Here is a 14,077-nt window from a genome sequence, read left to right on the forward strand (position 1 = left end):
TCATCCAGGCAAATATAGAGTTTTCCAACACGCTTCTGATCTGTGCCTTGTAAATGGTGGAAAGGCCTTGGAGTGTCAGGAGATGAGTCACCTGCTGCAGGATACTCAGAATTTATGTGGTTGGTTCAGTTGAGTTTATGGTCAGTGGTGATCCCTAGGATATTAATGGAGGGGGTCTTGGCAATGGTAATGCCATTGAATGCCAGAGTAGATGGTTTGATTCTTTCCTGTTGGAGATGGTCATTGTCTTGCATTGTTTAGTGGGAATGTTACTCACCACCTATCAAACCATGCTTGATGTTGTTGAGGTCTTGCTGCATGGATTTTCCCTACTGGCAGGCCGAGCATCAAGGAACAGCACAGTAGAACAGCAAGTTCTAGTGTGACCGGCCATTTTGGAGCAGCTATTCTGAGAAAGGCTGGCTTGAAGATGAAGTACTGTGCTTGAGATCTAAGTGCAGAGGCTGTGACAAAGGGAAGCTTCAGCAAGAAGGCTGAGCGGTGACAAGGTAAGTCAAGGTAAGGTCTTTTCTTTTCCTTTAAACCTAGTAGTAACTTGAGGGGTAGAAATGGCAGTCAGTGGAGTGGTATGTTTCTCCTGTGTAATGTGGGAGATCAGCAAGAAGGTAGGTTTCCTTGATGACTACATTTGCAGTCATTCTCCTTCCCCTCCTGCTTCCATCCACCCACTTCACACACAGGTTGCCCCCTCCCTCCCCACCCACCCCCCCCCAACTCCATCTAGTTCCAACTGCCATTCACCTCTCTCCTTTTGGTTGCCCTTCTTTCCTTATCTGAATCCAGCACTTTGTGTTCTGCTTATCTCCCTCCAGCAACCATCTCCCATCTTCACACTCCCCTCCCCCCACCTCACTCCATCTGTTTTTTTCCCTTTTTCCCTCTCTCTTTGTCTGCCTCCATCTATCATTCACCTGTCCCTGTCCTGGTGGGTGTGGAGGAACAGCGACTCATTTTCCATCTTGGAACCTTGCAGCCTAACGGCATGAACATTGAATTCTCCCACTTTAAGTAACCCCAGCCCCTCCACACCCACCACGCCTCTTCTTTTCTTCCCTTTCCTAGCCTATCTCTTTTTTTTTCTACCCCTCCTTACCTTTGACCCATCGCCCAGTGGATCTGCTCTCCCCTTCCCCCCCCGCACCTGCCTATCACTAACTCTTACCTGCATCTACCTATCATCACCTTGTGCCCACCCCGCCTCCCCACTTTGTCTACCTTTCACTGCTCTGCTTTTCCCTCCTATATATTGGGCTTCCCCTTTTCCTATCTTCAATCCTGAAAAGTCCTGACCCGAAACGTTGAGCGTCTGCTTTTCTCCACGGATTCTGCCTGGCCTGCTGAGTTCCTCCAGCATCATGGTGTTTTTCATCTAGATTCCAGCATCTGCAGTCCTTTGTTTCTCTCCACTCTCAATCCTGATGCATTGACAATTCCTTTCCTCCCACAGATGCTGCTCGACCCACTGAATTCTTTCAGCAGAATGTTTGTTGCACTAGATTCCAGCCCAGCTGCCAGATGTGTTTCCAGCTGCAGCACCTCTCAGACCACATGGATCGGTTGGAGCAGCAGCTGGACTCACCGAGAAGCATACAGGAGGCAGGAAGTGTTATAGATAGGACCTCCAGGAAGGTGGTGACACCAAAAGGTTCAGCCAGAGAGTAGGTGGGAAGCCACCAGAAGGGGCCGGCAAGTAGTGTAGGGGTCTCCTGTGGCTATTCCCCTCCTAACAGGTATACAGCTTTGGATACTGTTGGGGGGGATGCCCTTTCAGGAGAATGCAACAGTAGCAGCCATATCAGTGGCTCCCTGGCTGGCTCTGTTGTACAGCAGGGTAGGTCAAAGGCCAGATGAGCAATAGTGATAGCGGACTCTATAGTCAGGGGGTCAGAGTTGTATTTCTGTGGCTGTGAGTGAAACTCCAGGATGGTGTGTTGCCTCCTTGGTGCCAGGGTCAAGGATATCTCGGAGATGGTGCAGAACATTCTGAAAGGGCAGGGTGAGCAGCCAGGGGCTGTAGTCTATGTTGGTATTGAGGAGATACGTAAGAAGAGATATGAGGTCCTGCAAAGACAGGGAGTTAGCTAGGAAGTTGAAAAGCAGGACCTGTAGGGATATAATTTCGGGATTAGTTCCCGTGCCATGTGTTGGTGAGTACAGGAGTAGGAAGACAGGACAGCTGAATGTATGGCTAAGGAGGCGGCACAGGAGGGAGAGTTTCAGTCATTTGGATCATTGGGATCCCTTCTGGGGCAGGGGTGATTTGTACAAGAAAGACAAGCACTGGAAGAGGACCAATATCCTTGCAGGGAAGTTTGCTAGTACTATTCGGGAGGGATTAAGTTCGTGAAGCCAGGGTTGGGACCCAGAATGATAATGCGGCAGATGAGGAGTCAGAAACATATGTAGAAATTAGAATAGGTTGATGAACATGGTTGTAAAGGCTCAGCCTGGTCTTTAGCACTCACACGCTGGGTCCTGCCATCACCGAGGATGGGGATGTTCTTGAGGTCCCTTCCACCCAGTAGCTATTTAATTGTCCACCATCATTCATGTCTAGATGGGGTAGGACTGCAGAGCTTTGATTTGATCTGTCGGCTTTGAGATCGGTTAGCTTTGTCTATTGTTTAGCACGACAGTAATTCTGTACTGCATCTTTGCTAGGCTGGCACCTCAGTGCTCGGTGCTCCTCCTAGTCTTCTCCTCACTGAATCAGGGTTAATCCCCTGGCTTGATAGTAATGGAAGCTTGAGGGATGTGCCAAGCTATGAGGTTATGAATTTTAGTGCTGCACATTTCTGCTGCTTTTGATGGTCCACTGTCCCTCATAGATGTGCGGCTTTGAGCTGTCAGATATTTTCTAAGACCATCCTATTCAGCAGAATTGGTGTCACACAACACATGGCGTGAAACAAAAAAAAAACTGCTGGAGGAACTCAACAGGTCAGGCAGCATCTGCAAAGGGAAATGGACAGTCAACGTTTTCGGGTCAAGACTCTGGGTCCCGACCTGAAATGTCGACTGTCCATTTCCTTCTACAGATGCTGCTCAACCAGTTGTGTTCCTTCCAGCAGTTTGTATTTTGCTCCAGATTCCAGCATCTGTAGTCTCTTGTGTCTCCACATGGTGTGACTTTGTCTCAACAAGAACTGAACAGTACACTTGACACAGGTATGTTGGTGAGTACAAAGTCAAGTAGCTTTATCTCTTGCGCTGGTTCACTCACTATCTGTCAACGCATGCTGTCAAGATGAAAATTTAGGAGGATGTTTATTTGTTCTCTTATGATTTAAATACTTATGATTTGAAAAGGGAGCGCCAGGCATATCTGCATTTTATGTAGGAGAGAGGGCGGAGGGTCAATGACATGACCACCTACCTCCTCCATTTCCAACTCCCAACATGACAGTAGGGCTGAAAATTTCCAGCCTCTTGAAGACTGGGTTGTTTACTAGTTGTGCAGGAGCCAGCCATCAGCGTACAATGTAGGGATCTACTCCCTGAGTTCACAATGTGGGCTTCCTGAGGTTACTGCTGGGATCCCCAGGTATGGACATCCTTAATGCCAATTAAGACTGAGAAATGGCAATAAATTCTGGCTTGCAGCTATAACCAAATCCTGAAAATAAATTGGAATATTAACACATTCTAAAAGTACAGTCAAATAATGCTTACATTATAAACTTGCACGTTTTGATCTAGGAGCATCATCCTGAAACAGTAACTGTGTTTCTCGCTCCACAGAAGCTACCTTTTCTGTTTCTCGTGTCACCTTTACGACAGCTCGATGTTAAGAGATGAACATTCATTTAAAGATAACAGGAATGATATGACTGAATTTTAATAGTCCAGGCAGATACTCTCCTGATCTGAAAACCCACCTGCAAGGTCACACTGGAAAGCTTCTGGTTTTTTAGCACTGATGGTTGGAACATGGGAACTGGGAGCAAGAATAGGTCATCTGGCCCCTTGAGGCTGCTCTTTCATTCATCAAGATCACAGTTGATCTTCTACCTCAGCACTGAGAGTCCAAAGATGCAGCATCCACTGAGTGAAGAAATTTCATCTCAGTCCTAAATGGCCTACTCCTTAGACAGAACCCTGGATCAAGACATGGAAAAAAACCTCTCTGCAGCATTTTGTAAGCTTCAGTGAGATCTTCTCTCCTTCTTATGAACTCTAGTGAATACAGTCCCAGTCTATTCAACTTTCCTCATAAGACAAACCTGTCATCCAAAGAACCAGTCTGGAGAATCTTCATTGCACTCCCTCTATGACAAGTACTGAATATCCTTTTTTAGGTACAGAGAGTAAAACTGCACACAATACTCCAGGTGCAGTCTCACCAAGACCCTTTATAATTGTGGTAAAACATTTTTGCTTTGTGCATGAAAAAAATTACAATGTATAGTTTATTTTGAGAATACTGTGAACATTGATATGGCTGGTGGATTATTATTTTCTTCCTGATATTCAAAGTGAATGTCTATTTAGTCATATCAGGAATGAAGTATCTTAAAAATGACAAATAGTAGTCCGGGTTGAAAGGGTTAGCAGGGATTTGCTGAGCAGAAATGTATTAGACACAGGTTGGAGCACACCATACAACCACCAACAGGGAAAAAAAATCACCTTCCTCATTAATGTTGCTGCTTGATCTGAGATAGAAAAAAATGACTGCAGGGGTTTTGTACTTGTGGTGCTCATTTCATATCTTCCTCTGCAAAATTTAACTGAAAAATATCACTGTCCCATTTTACTGAATTTTTATCCCTTTCTTCTTTGGCAATCTTTAACCCTATATTTCTCTCCATTCACTTCTCATTTGCTTTCCCTCCTTCCTTCCCCTTTACCTTACTCGTCTGTAATACATTTGCCATTAATCTGCCATGTGTTACTCGTTATTTGTCTTCTGTTTTCAGTCAGCCAACTCCAGCCTCTGTTTTCCCGAACCTGTAAATCTTGTCTCCACTCGGCCAAAATATTAGGCACATAACAGTTACCGCTCCAGCACCACTCAAGTACTTAACTGTAGATTTTTATTGCCAGAATGAATGATTGAAAACTGACAAAATCAACAAAAATTTTCCTAACTTTCAGTAAAGGTTCAATCCTGTATTAGGACCTACCCAAGGTCATTCAAAGGACAATAATACACAGAGGGTCACCAGCAATGTAATAGGGAGTCTTCCAAGCCTGAAGCCTCAATATGGCTCGATAAGGGCAGCACGGTGGCGTAGCGGTTAGTGTGACTGTATTACAGCGCCAATGATCGGGGTTTGATTCCCGTCGCTGTCTGTAAGGAGTTTGTACATTCACTCTCTGTCTGTGTGGGTTTCCTCTGGGTGGTCCAGTTTCCTTCCACATTCTAAAGATGTACGGGTAGGTTAACATGGGTTTAAAATGGACAGCGCGGACTCGTTGGGCCTGTTACCATGCTGCATAAATAACATTTTAAAGTTTAAAAAATCTACAATTTCCCTTGTACCTTTCCTGCACCTTTCTGGACATACCAAACTTCTTACAACTAATGAAATCATGTTGAAGTTCATTCGCCTTTGCAATGCAGCAGCTAATTTGAACACAGGAAGCTCCCACATAGAGAACATGATAATGATCAGAGAATCCAAACTATTGACCAAAATGTTAGGGATAATTTTCCTGACTTCTTTGTTAATTCAGTCACCTCTAGGGTCTCACCCATATGCATTCCTCACAGTAATGCTCTGTTGCATATGCAACCTGATAGAATTAGCCTTGCGTGCAAAAACATGCACCAAGGCCCTTCCTCCACTAGCTCCACCATTACGGAGCTAGAGGAGGAAGTCAGGTTGGTTGCAAGGAGTGGGCTGGGGCAGCACGTGGAGGCTGACAGGAGAGCAACTTGGGATTGAAGGGAAGCTGGAATGAGTTGAGGAAGGGACAGGGTTTTAGGGGTCACGTCTGAGCATTAGGGGTGAGAGTGGTTGTGCCACTGGATATTGTGACAGAGTATTAGGAGTTGGGCCTGTAATGGAGAGGTCAGGAAGGTTGGGCTTGAGATTGGCCAGGGTCAGGGGTGCGTGGGCTGGAAGATATTCCCATTGAGGAGTAGTGTTCCAAGGATGGGTGTATCTGCCATTTCTCCGAAGGAGTGATTTGTTGCACTAATGCTGATACAGTCATAAAGAGTCATAGAGCATGGGAACAGGCCATCCGGCCTACCATGTCCACGCCAACCAGTGGGCACCCATCTGTACTAATTCTGTCTTCCAGCACTTACTGATTATGCCTCCTGCATCCACATCCAAACCATTCACATATATTACAAACAGCAAGAGTCCCAGCATGGATCCCTGTGGAACGCCACTAGTCACAGGCATCCAATCACAAAAACAATGCTTTACCATCACCCTCTAGCTCTTATTGCCGTCAATTTTGGATCCAATTTGCCAACTTGCCCCGGATCCCATGGGCCCTAACTTTTTGGACCAGTTTCCCAAGTGGCACCTTGTCAAAGGCCTTACTGAAGTCCAAGTAAGCCACATCTGCTGCACTGCCTTTACACGTGATCATTAATTCTGTCCCTCAGAATTCTTTCCAATAATTTCTTTGCTACTGATGGGCCAGAGAAGGGTCATTCTCTTTAAGTAACCCAGAAGCAGGTCTCATCTACTGAAGGTCTGCTTCTATGTGAGTGATCCACAATCAGAAGCACAGCTGAACTATGTACAAGCGACATCAAAATAGTCACTGAATGTCATTTAATGTGGTGGTTGGGCGTTAGCACATAATGTGCATGTATGACCGAGAACAAAGTTAGTAACCTAGGCAACTGCTGCATTAAGGCTAATTGATACTTGATAAATTCAATCAGGATTAAAGATATAGCAGGCACAAATTCCTAAACTGCCAATATTACTATTTTAGTTAGAATATAGCAATGGTGGGTCAATGCTGATTCAATTTTGAGGGAATGAGCAAGTGGAAGGAGTTACAGTGGGAGAATACTTTCATGATAGTGTTCACAATTCAGTTTGATTTAACATAGTTATGAAAAAGGACAAAGATAAATTAAGGGTAAAGATTCCAAGTTTAGGTGTCAGACCAATTTTAGTAGATGAATTTGAACTTCAACATCAGGGCATGGCAAAGAAATTTGGTCATGTGATCAAAAGTGAGGAGGAAAGCTTTAGACTATGGGAAGATGGTCAGTTGGATAGATGCATAGCAAATGGGAGTTTATTCGAGAGAAGTGTGAGGTAATGCACTTGGGAGGTGCAACAAGGGAAGGGAATACAAACAGGAGACTATTAAATGGTGTGGAGAAACAAAGAGAATTTGGAATATCTGTCCACAGATCCTTAAAGGTAGCAGGGGAGGTCAATAAAGGCATAGAGGCGTTTTTCCTTTATTTCTCAATACACAGAGTTTAAGAACAGAAAGGATAAATCAGGACTGCATACAATACTATTTCAGCCATAACTTGAGTATTGCACTTAGTAAATATATGGTTGCTCTGGAGAGGGTACAGAGGAGATTTATGAAGGTGTTGCCAGGATTGGAAAAGTTTAACAATGAGGAAAGAATGGACAAGTTAGGGTTGTTTTCTTTGGAACATTGGAGGCTGAGAAGAGGTTTAATTGAATTGAATAAAATTAAGAATAGAATTGAGAAACATAAAATAGATAGGAAGGACCTATATCCCTTTGAAGAAAGGTCAAAAAGCAGGGGGCATAGACTTGTAGTTATTAATAGAAGATTAAAGGGGAGATGAGGAAAATAATTTTCATGTATCAAATGCTAGGAATTTGGAACTCACTGTCTGAAAGCTGAGTAGAAGCAGAAACCCCCAGCACATTTAAAAGGTACTTGCGTTTATATTTCAAGAGCTGTGACTTGAAGGGCTAAGGACTTGGTGAGGGGGCTGGGTAGCTTTTTTTAAGCAGCATGAACACATGTTAGGCTGAATGCTTCCTGCTGTGTTGCACATTTCCTGTGATTCAATGAAAGAAAGCCAGTGCCAGTATTGGTACTGACCACAAAAGAAACATACTGTATAAAAATCTTTCTGGTTCACTAATTTCAGAATTAATTCAGCAAGAAATCTGCCATCTTTACTATTATATGACTTCAAGCTGGCAGCAATGATACTGACTCAACAATTCCTTTTGAATTAACATCTCACTTTAACATTGATTGGAAATGATGAATTAATGTTAGCTTTGGCATTAATACCCACACCCCAAACATGTACACAGATATAAAGAATTGCTGGCTCATTTTACAGTTTAGGTAAGAGGAAATAAATGTAATATTCTCTATGGTTTAAGCCTGGTTATCACCAGTAAGAAAGAAATTTGCATTCTGATCACATAATATGTCACTTAACACATTCTCTACCCTCAGATAATCTGCTTGTACCACATGGAGGGAGATTTGTAACAGTTTTCTACAACCCTCATCATTGTGCTGCTCATTAATAGTGCCAGAACATAAGAACACAAAATTAGGAATATCAGTGTTATCAATTCAGAAACAGCTTGAGGTGATAAATGGTTTACTGTAGTTTCTGTTCAGAATAGAAATTCTCATCTCATAATATTGGAGCTGCCTTGGGCAGTGAATTTGAAATTTACACGGAGGTAGTATAAATGCCTGATGAAAATCTCTAGTGCGCTTATCACCTGCTATGTTGAATTTTGTTAAATGTAGACTTAATTCCAAGAGAAGTAATCAACTTGGACCATCTTCCGCCAAAAGAGGCCAGGTGGGTACAGACCCATATATTATGCTTAATGCACTAAAGCATATTTCTTCTTTCTAAAAAGAAACAGTTACTGTCAGATTAAGTTAGACTGCACAATTTCCTTTCATTAACTTGATTTCCCTCCACCTCCCACCCTAGATGAGAGCAGAAGAAACTAACGATTCCTTGACCTCTAAGATATGAAAGAGGCCAGAAAAGGCTACCTAATGCACTCTGTACTACCTCAATGCACTGGGTACTAACTCAATGTATCTGCACTGTGTCGTGAATTGATCTGTACGAACGGTATGCAAGACCAGTCTTTCACCGTACCTCGGTATAAGTGACAATAATAAACCAATACCAATACCAAATATTGGTAAAACATAGAGGTAATTTTTGTTCATTTTTCACACTCACACAGAAGTTCCAATTATTTTTTTACCTGAGCTTTGTTGTTTCCCAGTCTTCCTTTCACTTGGGTCTGAGTGTCTTTCTCAGCTGCTTTCTTCTGAAGCTGTGGCCCTCTTCCAAAGAATATATAGTTAACAAATGCGTACTCCAATAAAGCCAGGAATACAAAGACAAAACAACCCATCAAGTAAATATCAATGGCCTTGACGTAGGGGATCTTGGGAAGGGTTTCCCTGAGGTGAGTGCTGATAGTTGTCATGGTAAGTACAGTTGTGATTCCTGTAAAATAATAAAAATCAACAAGTGATATTTAAATATCTATAACATATAAAAAAGAAACTTACATTGCAAGCAACAATTATAATTTGTGGTGATGTGGTGCCTTTAACAGAAAAAAATCTTAAGTGCTTTACAGAAGCACAATCAAAACTTCATAATTGTGATAAAAGTTTAGTCAATAAGGTGTGTTTTAAAAAGGGTCTGAAGAAAGAAGAGGAAGTGAAAAGGCACAGGGGCTTGGTAGTGAAAGACACACTGGACAATGAAGAGCTGAAGAAACAAAAGATTCATGAGACCATTGTCTGAGTATGTGGACAGATTGGAGGAGTTGGGGGAATCAGGGAATAATGTAATACAGGGATGATGGCTGAGGGGAACTTGTGCTGGATTGAAGCAGAGATTTGGATAAGATCAAATTCACTGCAGGTGGAGAGTTGGATTTGGATTAGTCAGGTCTGGAGTATCCAAGGGCATGAATGAGGGTTTCAGAAAGAGCTGATATGTAGCAGAAGTAGACAGTTCTTGTGATGGAGAAGGTATAAGATCAGAAATTCAAGATGGATTCTGAAAGGATGCCCAGGTTGTGAGTAACCTGGTTCAATCTGAGAAAAAAAAGGTCAGAGCTGGATAGGATCAGTTACAAGGATGCAAAGCATGTGACAGCCTCATTCCCCCTTTTGCTTAACTGGAGGACAATGTGATCAACCCAAGGTTGCATGATGAACAACACATTTGATAACACAGAGGCAGCGGTGAATTGACAGAGGTTTTGGAGAGTTGGAACTGGAAGTCATCAGCAACCATGTGGAAGCCAACTTCATGTCCATAGATTGTTTCCAAGGGCAACATACAGAAGCAGGATGGGAGGGCAAGATGGATCCTTGGAGGGGTTTTAGATAATGAGAATTTCTAAGTGGCAAGAAGGGGTGGAACAAAATGAGGGACTCAAAAGGAACAGACTCAGAGGAATAGAAGTGTGAGAGGTGAAGATGCTGTCCTAGATTGACTCTGACAGGCTTTGCAGGACTATGGACAAGAATCTAATCTGCATTACACGGACAACACAAGTGTTACAGTGTCTGGTACAGCCCTCCATGTGCTGCCAGACTCAGGCCCAATCCTCCCAACAAACATCATAATTGTACCTCCCCACCACTCCAGATTCCAGTCATGCCACCTTCAGGGTCTCGGGGAACATCAAGATCTTTTTCTAATAAAGTGCTCATTATCTGAATGTCCAGATCACACCTCTTGCCTAGACTTAGCACCCCTCCCACAATAACAGTAAGATCCACCTATGATCAACTAGGGGGTGGGTCATTTCATTTGAATGAATTTTCAGTCGGGACCTGAACGAACCAGAGAAGTGAGAATTCCTGGCGCGGAGTCCCCATTACAGCTGTGATGTGACGTCTGGTAATCTAATGGTCAGGTTACTGGAGTCTCAAACTAGAAGACATGAAGGGGTCTCCCTCCCCTTCCCATTACTATCTGCTTAAACTACATCAACCATATTTGCTAAGTTTTAATCATTCTAACAGCAGCGTAGGATTATATGTGTTAATTTTACCCATGCTATTTATATCAATTAGTCTTAGTTGTATTTAGGTGACGTGTGCTAATAAACTCTGTCACGTCCATTATGATTGGAGCAGACCTCAGGAAGAGGTGCTGGTGTGCATGTGTGAGTAACAGAGCATGTGTTATTGTGAATGAAAGCTTCCAAGCAACTAATGAACAACCCTATTATCCTATTCTCTACCATCTGGCTATCTGGATTTATCAGCTGGTCTTGCTTCTCATGTTCCAGCAGGATCTCTACTCCATATTCTGATAACAGTACCAAGATCCATGTTTTACATCTCCAGCACAGATCTAGGTTACTGACTATTAGATGAATACCTAGTGCAACTCTTGCAGCAGAAGCATCATAATTGATCCAGAAGGAGACCCATGACAAGATTGTGATTAAGGTTGATGGCATGTATGTTTGCAGGATGAAATAGCCAATATTTCTTTTCAGTCGAAAACTCAGTGATAATCTTGGGTAAGAACCTAAAAGATAAAAAAATGTAATTAAGTGTAAATGTCAATATTTTCATTACAAATAAATAACATTTGTAGGGACTTTTGTGCACCACATGGAACCTAATAGTCTCAGAGTCCGTTCCACCATTCAGATAAGATATAAGGTATTTATTTTTTAGTCACATATACATCAAAACACACAGCGAAATGCATCTTTTTGCGTTACTGAGAATGTACTGGGGGCAGCCTGCAAGTGTCGCCACGCCAACATAGCATGCCCACAACTTCCTAACCCGTATGTCTTTGGAATGTGGGAGGAAACCAGAGCACCTGGAGGAAACCCATGCAGTCACGGGAAGAACATACAAACTCCTTACAGACAGTGGCGGGAATTGAACCCGGGTTGCTGGCGCTATAATAGCGTTACGCTAACCGCTACACTACCGATCATGGCTGACATACATCTTTTCCCCATCTATTCACATTGTCTCAGTACCTTGACTACTCTGCCTAATAAAATCTTATGAATATCACCTACTATTTCAAATTGAACTAACTTCAATAGCTTTTTGAGGGAGAAAGCTACTCATTACATGAAAAAGTGTTTCTGACATCACCTCTGAGTGAATTATCTCTAAGTTGTTATGATGTCTTGTTCACAATTCCCCGTCCAGTGGGAATAATCTTTAATATCCTCAATTAGAACATTCCTTAATCTTTCCAACCCCCTTCCCAAAACTTAATCTTAGAATGACTTCTAATAAGTAAGGCAGCTGAAAGTGAAAACCCCAGCAATGGGACAAGTTCATTTGAAAGTGGATCAAGTCCTGATGCAGAGATTTGACCCGAAACGTCAACAATTCCTTTCCTCCCACAGATGCTGCTCGACTGGCTGAGTTCCTCCAGCAGATTGTTTGTTGCTCCAGATTCCAGCATCTGCAGTCTCTTGTGTCTGCAAGCCCTGGCAGGTTCCTTAAAGTGTTTCAATCAAGCCCCAGCTCAGTTCAGAGCTTGTTTCAAATGTCCTAGCTGAGATATGCATTGTCTATGCAAAAAGGGACATAAACCCATTTTTGTTCCATTTTCTCTTTGGTAAAAAAGCTTCATCATTTTTCATATGGTGAGTTTTTTTTAAATGCATGAAAAATGGCTGTGCTAGCTCCATCAGTCAAAGGTAGTTGTTTTCACTAATTCTACAACCTGTATAATTCGAGTAAATAAATGCGTTATGTATCTGTTGAAGTCAAAAGGGAACCCTAAATATCTGTGGTCTCATTATCCGCACAACCAATTATCCACAAAATGTTTTGTAGGAATAAGGGCAGAGGATTCCGGAAATATTCAGCAGGTTGGCAGCATATGTAGAGAGAGAAACAGAGTTAAAGTTCCAGATTAATGACCCCTCACCAGAACTTTTCATAAGTTCATTGACCTGAAACATTAACTCTCTTTCTCTCCCCATAAATGATGCCTGATCTGCTGAGCATTTACAGCATTTTCTATTTTTATTTATGATTTCCAGCATTTGCAGCTTTTTTAATTTACTTTTTGAGTTTGATAGAAACCAACAAATTCAAAACTGTTTTTAAGTAATTTTCAACTAACTCTTTGGATTCCAGATCCAGCATAATCAAAGGCTTTTATCTGGATGTTACATCCAAGAATCTTTGCTGAATGCTTCATACAAGCCGATAGGAATGTAAAAGGCTGGATTTTGCAGATGGCAGCAAAGCAAGTGGTGCTGTGGCACAGCAGTTAGCACTTCTGCCTCCACTTCAGGGACCTGAGTTTAATCTGGACCTGAGGCGCTGTTTACATGAAGTTTGCATGTTGTCCCTGTGACCACATGGGTTTCCTTCAGGTGCTTCTGTGTCCTCCCTCATCTCAAATGTGTCCTGTTGCGTCTGTTGGCTCTGGTAAATTGTATGCATAGGGCAGAAGTATCAAAGGGGTGTTGCTGGGCACATGAGGGAGAATAATTTGCAGTGCGACAAGAAAATAAGAAGGGGAGTGGGGAAGAGGACTGATTGGATCGCTCTGCTGGGAGCCAACATGGGCTGAATGTTCTCTGTCATAATCAATTGCTGCTGGTCTTGAAGGCCATAACCCACAAAGACCTAGTGCTCTCTGTGGTGTGGACTTTCCCTCTTTTAATGTCAGTTGCTCTCGGGTGGCAGTCCAATAGGATCCCTGGCATGCAGCATCAATCTGACAAAGCAGTCAATCACATTAAAGAATTTTTGCAGCAAACAAGCCCTCTCTGCTTACAAGCACAAAATCTGACCTGATATTTAATTAACTAATATCTCACCAGGATAGCAGTGGGAAACAGGACAGTAGGCTAGTTGGACTTAGGTTATTACTATATCTTTCATGTCAGCAGTCCAGTTTGCAACTTAAGTATAACTTTACCATGCTGGGCTCTGTGTAGAGGGGACCCATGATATGCAACAATTCTTCAATCACTGTAATATAAATAATTTCTGATTATTATCACCTGCACTACACGTGTCCTGTCTCCACTTGACCTCTGAAAACATGGCTTGCATTACAGCAAACTGATTTTTCCTCCTTTTTGCCAATCTGGTGAAAATTGGGTTGTTGACACAT

At 42.6% G+C, this 14,077-nt stretch overlaps 1 protein-coding gene across 4 annotated transcripts in view; it reads right to left on the bottom strand.

The window, feature by feature from the left end:
* The window catches only part of gabrb1 (gamma-aminobutyric acid type A receptor subunit beta1), a 200,386-nt gene that overhangs the window by 19,037 nt on the left and 167,272 nt on the right, over positions 1-14,077 (bottom strand). Inside the window, exons 7-9 of one of the 4 annotated variants that reach the window (XM_052039958.1) lie at positions 11,342-11,494; positions 9,225-9,439; positions 4,837-4,852 (exon numbers count right to left, since the gene is read on the bottom strand). In XM_052039958.1, coding sequence (XP_051895918.1) covers positions 4,837-4,852; positions 9,225-9,439; positions 11,342-11,494 — 384 coding nt within the window. Of the gene's footprint in view, positions 1-4,836; positions 4,853-9,191; positions 9,440-11,341; positions 11,495-14,077 lie in introns of all 4 variants that reach the window. The other 3 variants (XM_052039949.1, XM_052039940.1, XM_052039932.1) reach the window with 3 other exon arrangements.

This window comes from Pristis pectinata, chromosome 2, assembly GCF_009764475.1.
Source record: "Pristis pectinata isolate sPriPec2 chromosome 2, sPriPec2.1.pri, whole genome shotgun sequence".
Taxonomy (NCBI): Eukaryota; Metazoa; Chordata; class Chondrichthyes; order Rhinopristiformes; family Pristidae; genus Pristis; species Pristis pectinata.